Raw genomic sequence first — 6,812 nt, forward strand, 5'->3', positions numbered from 1 at the left:
CATTTCAGGTTTATATATAAATAGTAAGTACCTCTTACACTACGTAAAGTGAATTTGTCTTCACTTGAAGCATGCTTTTTAAACAATCATTGCTTTGGATAAATGTGTCAAGAAGTGGCAGTATCCACATTTAGTAGGGGAAGGGGAAAGATTAGAAACACAAACACAAATTCTTGCAAGATGGCAAAGGTTGTGGGTAGTGGTTCCATGTTGCATGAGCACTCGGGGTTGGGGTGCTGTTGGCAACCCAGTGTCCTGCTGAGCACTGCTCACAACCCAATGTTTCCCAGAGACCTGTAGGAGCCCCATGCAGGACAGTGATGGAGGGAGCACCCATCCTTTCAGGAGACTGCCTTTTCTAAAGGGTAGCTGGTAGCACAATGCTTTAGATCCTTTTTCTGCCTTGGGTGCCACAGAGTGCTCTCAGCAGTTGTTGATAAAAGGAGAAGGTGGGGGACTGCATCTTGCTAAGCTTGATTTCTGTGGTAGCAAGCACACAGGTCTTCACAGATACCTACTTTGTTTATTTTCTTTGGGGTTAAATCTGTAATTTGTTCTAGTGAGGTCTGAACCTGTTCTTGAAAGCATCTAAACACACACATTTTCTATTTTGGTGATGACATAGATAGTTGCACAGACAAACTTTATTGCTTGGCACCTTCAGCTCCATTCTGATCTCTAGCATAGTCAAGTATTCCAGTGGTATTTGCTATAAGTGAGAACTGCACTCAACTGCTGTACTTATGACTTGGTGTGAAAATGAGGTCCTTTTATTTGGTTAGAAGTCCTGTGCTGGGCGGTGGTACAGCATCCTTCTCTTGGCTTGGGAGCAGGGAGTCACTTGCCTCAGCCCGAGGCTCCACCTGAGGACCTATCCATAAGCACTTCGTTTTTAGGTGTAGCTATACTAAGGACCACAGTCTACCCTCAGGAAACGTGCAGCTGGAAGTGACATGCCCATAGCTGATAGCAGAATTTGGCTGGAGGTGCTTTACAAAGACTTTGAGTGGTTTCCTTTGGATTGCTACTCACAGGCACTTCGCTGGCCTCCCACCTGTAAGCTCCTCTGCTTCTTGGAAAAGACCTTGTCCCTTAATTTAAAACTGATCACTGCTGAAGCACATTCTGTTGGTTTGCATACAACTGGACATCAAACCTACAATTTACTTTGGTGTAAACATGTACCTCTTTACAAAAAATAAACACACACGCCCACTCTAACCCTAAAGCCTAAAGCAGTAAGAAGCCAGTTCAAGCCTAAGTACACATTAAATAGCTTTGGAGTCAAATTAAATAAAAAGCTAAATTACAAGCATGTAAGATCTCCATTCGTTGCTGACTGATTCTCTTCTAGCCCTGGGTCATGCTTCACATCTTGGCACTGTCTTGTTTTGGTGGTTCTGCTGACTGTGTTTCCAGGACTGAATATTTGACTAGGAAGAAAGAAAAAATCATCAATACAATAGCACATGATAGGACCTGAGCACAGGCAACTGGGTTGGTGCCCAGTACTGGTTGTATGTGACATTCGATAAGCCTTTGAAATATCCCTGATTATGATTTTCTTGTATGAGACGCTCTCGATGGCTGAAACCACAAAAGCTAAATACTAACTGCCATCATTTGCAGCATGAGCTCTCTAGTTTCTGACCATGGCTTTGCTTTGTGGGCAATAAAGGGGGAAAAACAAAAAGCTGCAGCATCTCCTAAGTGGTGTCTTCATAAAAGTGACACAGTGCAGCACAAGGGACTTTCTTACAGTCCCTCAGTAAAGCTGCCTTTGTGGCCAGATGCAGACAGGGTAAGGAGTGCAAGGTTCTCACCTTGGGGTTCCTCACTTACGACAGCTTCCATGTTTTCTCCTTTCACGTACTCCGAGTTAAGTCCCTCTGAGAAGTAATAATAAGGAAAGTGAGATAGGACTGTAGAAAGTTACAATGATTTGCTTTGATGCCTTAAATACTCTGGTAATGGGCCTACCTGCTGTAAAAGCAAATATGTCTTTTTGCAACCTCCTCTGCATTAACAGCAGTACGGAAACATCAGCAAACCATAAACGGTGCTGAGAAAGCATTGCTGGATTATAAAGTGAGCAGAGAGGCCTGCCTAGAAGGCACAGGTTCTAGCAGCAGCTCTTTTTACTGAGCCTCTTGCTTCATCTTTACCATGTGGGGCAGCAAGCCTCATTACTGCACTGAGGCACTCAACTAGGAGAGCATGGAGTGGGTACATCTTCCGGACAGGACCGAGTGCAGAGAGATAGGCTCGCTCTCATTAAAAGCTAAGTTATGCAGAGCTGCAAGAAGCAGTTTAGAGCAGGGCTGTGGTGATGAGGCAGGGTCCCAAATCCCAAATAAGACCCTTACTTAAATGCAAAGTTTCCAGTGTTTGCAACAAATGCACAGCCAGGGGGGGGCTCACCTGTACCTCAGTTGCTAGGGCTCAGTCAAAGCAGTGCAATGGGAGCCCTCACGTAGCAATGGGGCAGCAGTTTTAGATAGAAACTGGCTAAAAAAATACCATAAACCCCCATTCCAGCACTGACACTGCAGCTGTTGAGCCATGGAGGAGAGGAGCTGTCAGGGCAGCACCAACAGTTCCCATCCTGCCTGGGCATGCAGTGGGACACAGGAGGCTGAGCCCCAGCCCAGGGCATGGCTAGCGAGTGGGAGATGTGCTGTGAGAGAAGAAAGTGGGATAAAGAACAATATATGTGCACATCCTCCAGAGGAATCAGCAAACACTCATCAGAAGAGACTGAAAACCAAGAAACGGTGCCAAAGCCTCACTACAGCCCATGGGTGGGCAAGGAGAAGAGCCAAGCTCGTTCCTCTGAGCATCAGGAGAGTGGTCATACACCAGCACTGCTTTCCACCACCTCCCCCCACCAAGACATATGTTTTGCTGGGGTAACACCAAATGCAATTTATGTTTTTCAATAAAAAGTCACTTTTGCAGTGGCTGATGACTCTTAGATTTCTGTCATGCATTGCAATGCATCTAAGGCCTGACATTAGCCCAGCATGCCATGTCTGATGGCTTAAATTAATCCTCCTTTATAATTAACTTTAATTTCCTGCTGCCTTTCTGGGGCTTTGTGTCTCTCAGCTTTCCCCTCATCAAAGCCTTTACTCTTTTTTTTATTATTATTTATTCTTGCCAAAATATCATTTAAGTGGAGGGAATATACAAGGGCGTTTCATTCCATCACATTCATTTGACTTTCCCTGCTGATCTAATTTACCAAAATGCTCCCGTTTGTTTCAGGCACAACTGGGAAAATAGCACGATTCCAACAGAAATTTCCAACCCTGAACACCCTTCCCCCGAGCAAAGGAGACTTGCAGATTTTATTTGATTAATTTAAAAAGATCTTTTTCTAGCTGTTTGCAACCACCCCATAAGGGGCTGCGGGACCCCACCATGGCCAGGCCAGTGCTGTGGGGTGATGCTGCTGGACACCTCCTGCAGTGCCTACATAGAGCAACCTGATGGGCAGCTCGTGCAAATGGTGCTTTGTGGGAATGGGAAGCTTTGCTGTTTGATTTGCACTTAATTGCAGTGATTGCTGCACACCTGCAGCAGGCTGGGGTGGGTTGTACCACCCAGGGCTGTTGTAGCTGCAGATGCTTGCTGTCCTTCCTCTGCTGCTACTACCTGGTGAGTTTTTGCCTCTTGCTGATATTTTCTGGGGGGAGAGGGGAGGTTTTGGTTTGTTTGTGTTGGGGTGGTGTGTTTTTTATCCGTATTTATTGTGTTTGGTGTTGTTGGTTTGGTCCTTGGCTGTGACTGTCTGTGAGAGGCTCTGCAATGGGTCCTGGGGCTGTTGCTGCTGGTGAGTTCCTGCCCTGATGGGTGAGGGGTCTCAATGACCCATGGCTGGCGTTTTGGTCTGCTACTGGATGCCTGACACCCCACTCCTGTCTCCAGGCTGGAAAATGGCAGTAGGGCTCAAGGGGCAAATAAGGACATGCTTACTCTGTGCCCCTGAGACGCCTCGGTGGGGACTTACGCTGGATGCTGAAGCAGAACTTCTTCTGCTGGTAGGAGATGTAGCTGGTGACAGCCCCGATGAGTGCCATGGCGAGGCCGCTGGCAATGCCAGCGATCGTCCCTGTGTCTGCCACTTTGCCTGTGGGGTGCAGAGAGAGCGGGGTGCTGTGTGGTGGGAGCACACAACACCCCCTATCCCACAGCCCCGCTGCTGGCCCCACAGCCATGGTGGTACCTACTTCCACTGTAGTCGTTGTCAGTGCTGCCCCCGGCACCTGCAAGAAACACAAACCCATGAGAGCCCCCTGCCCCTCTGCCCCCCCCAACACGCCAGGCATCCTGGGAAGGAGCAGGGATGCAGGAGAGGGGCAGCACGGTCCCAGGGGCATCCCTGGGCAGAGGGGGAAATATATCCCTATGGGCACAGTTTCTTTGCTGACCCAAACCTCTGCAGCTCGTCCTTGCTCTTCAGAGGGGTCTCAACCTGCTCCTATCCCACTGTGTGTGCTTGTGGGGAGCTGTGGGAGACACCTCTGCCTGCACACAGTGAACCTCACCTCCACTCCTTGACACCTCTGCTGCTCTCAGCATAGAGAACAAATGAAATGCTGTCAGTTACACATCAGGTTTGCACCGTGACAGGGAGGTTACTGGCTAAGCTCCATCATGTCAGGGAATCCTTACTTGGCTTGAAGTCTATTTTAACATCACCTTCCCTGGAGAAACTGGGCTGGGAGGAGAAGCTACTCCTGCTGGAAGCTGCTGTCCTTACCGAGTCACTTAGATCCTGAATGTATGGAAGCAGGTCAGCATTGTATTAATCCCTCTGATGTGGTTCGTCCTTGGCACGGGGATTCATTAAATGTTGATTGGACTTGCAGTTTTCATCTCCTTACTCGACGGCGTTTAATATTTAATGCGGTGGATCCTTGCAAATGCAGAGGCTTAACGGTTGTTGCTGGTTATCCTCCTTGTTCCAACCATCGGTGGTCACATGGTAGAAGGCAAAGAAGCTACAGGCTCGTGCCCACAGCACAGGGGTGGGCATCTGCTCTCGAGGTGATAGTGGAGACGTGGGTCCTGCCTGCCCTGGTGGCAGCTGGAGATGAAGAGCCTCCGTTGCATCACAAGTAAGCACGTCCAACCGCTGGCACAAGGTGTGACCATGGAGGCCAAAAACACTGTGTTCCCCTGGCTCCACGGCTGAGACCCCCTTTCCCCACAAGAAGGCAAGTTCTGCTCTGTGCACTGTGCTTTCTCGGAGTTTGGTTATTGCTGATTACTGCCTGAGCTGCAACTGCACACGCAAACATCTGTAGGTCGGTGCTTACCTTTCTTCTTGTCTGGGCTGTAGCCACCGTCCACAATGCTGGCCAGGTCATCGTCTGAAAGCCCTTTAAAGATAACGGGAGCAAACAGTGGTTGGTGCTGAAGGGAGATGCGCCCTGGCAGGAGGTATGGGGGAGCTCACCCCTCGACCTGCACAAAGCCAGATTCACCCAGCAAAACACCGAAGCTGCCATCCTGGGAAGGTGAATGCAGCCAGAGCTGACTTAGAAAACAGTGTTACAGGAAAAAAGAATAGCATGTGGCTTGCTTGGGATGCGAGGGATCCCAAAACCTGAGTGCTTTTGAATGGGCAGTGCCTGGAAATGGGACTTTTGGGGGATTCTGGGCATAGGTCACCTGTGAGCACCCTGCACCCAGGGTGGGACTGGCCTCCTGCAAACCTGCTCCTGGGGAATGCTACCCTGCTGGGCAGAAGGAGGCTGCTCTATTCCCTTGACTATTTTCTGTGTGGGGCTTTCTGCGCAGCAGGGCCCAGAGCAGGGTCTGCACATGCATTTAAACCAGTGGTGCCTAGTCTGCTGACTACTCTGTCCCTAGAAAGAACAGGGACAGGTCAATAAGCAGTTTCACTTCTCTTGTGATTACCAGATGTTAACAAAAGGTTTAACCCCAAATTATTTTAAGCTTATAAAAGAGATAATAAGGACTTTAATTCTAGTTTGAAAGAAATACCCCTGAATCAAAGTTTAAATACGAGTGTATTATTTTTTTTTAACTGAAGTGACTGATGTATTTATGAGTTCATTAGACGTTCTGGCTGCTCAGCCTTGGCTGGCAGTGGAGGGAGGAAGAGGCAGTTTGTGTGCACAGTGGCTGTGCTGCTTCTGGTGAGCTGTGGGCAGTGCCAGCCTGGCCCAGGGTCCTGCAGGCAGGGACCTGACTTCCCGCCTTTCCAGAAGGACAGAGCAGCTCCAGTGGAAGAGCTGAGCACCAGCATGTTTCAGTACAGGTGAAAAAGTCATCCTGGACCTGGTTGTATTGGGAATCCTACAATGGTTTGGGTTGGAAAGGACACTAAAGATCATCTAGTTCCAACCTCCTGCCATGGTTAGGGACACCTTCCAGTAGACCAGATTGCTGAAAGCCCCGTTCATCCTGGCCATGTTTAATTCATGCAGGATAGGTGCATAGAAACACAGTCTGGGAATCAGCAGCTGAATGAGTGGTGCTGTTGAACCCCTTGGCTCAGTCCCAGAGGGGCGCAGCAACGCACATGATGAGAGAAGAGACCCAACGCTAAGCCAGCAAAAGGCTCCTTCTCTGATGCTGCACCTGTTGAAGGGTTAGCTTTGCCTTAATGCATGGAAGAGATTGCCTTATTCACCAGCTTACCACAAAAACAGGTTTATGGGCTTAGTAATGAGTGTAAAAAGGAAAAACAATCCTGACTATGCCAGAACCTGGAGCGGTCCCAGGCAGTCCAGGGTGCAGTGATGCTGGGGAACGCGTGGGCTGGTTTGTGACCCATG

General features: G+C 48.8%; 1 protein-coding gene across 1 annotated transcript in view; it reads right to left on the bottom strand.

The window, feature by feature from the left end:
- Positions 1-1,368: 1,368 nt before the first annotated feature.
- The window catches only part of LOC104408358 (CD99 antigen-like protein 2), an 11,819-nt gene continuing 6,375 nt past the window's right edge, over positions 1,369-6,812 (bottom strand). The window contains exons 4-8 of the mRNA XM_010017933.1: positions 5,325-5,387; positions 4,233-4,268; positions 4,013-4,132; positions 1,824-1,889; positions 1,369-1,433 (exon numbers count right to left, since the gene is read on the bottom strand). Coding sequence (XP_010016235.1) covers positions 1,369-1,433; positions 1,824-1,889; positions 4,013-4,132; positions 4,233-4,268; positions 5,325-5,387 — 350 coding nt within the window. The remainder of the gene's footprint in view (positions 1,434-1,823; positions 1,890-4,012; positions 4,133-4,232; positions 4,269-5,324; positions 5,388-6,812) is intronic.

Source organism: Nestor notabilis, unplaced genomic scaffold, assembly GCF_000696875.1.
Source record: "Nestor notabilis isolate BGI_N333 unplaced genomic scaffold, ASM69687v1 scaffold29037, whole genome shotgun sequence".
Classification (NCBI taxonomy): Eukaryota; Metazoa; Chordata; class Aves; order Psittaciformes; family Psittacidae; genus Nestor; species Nestor notabilis.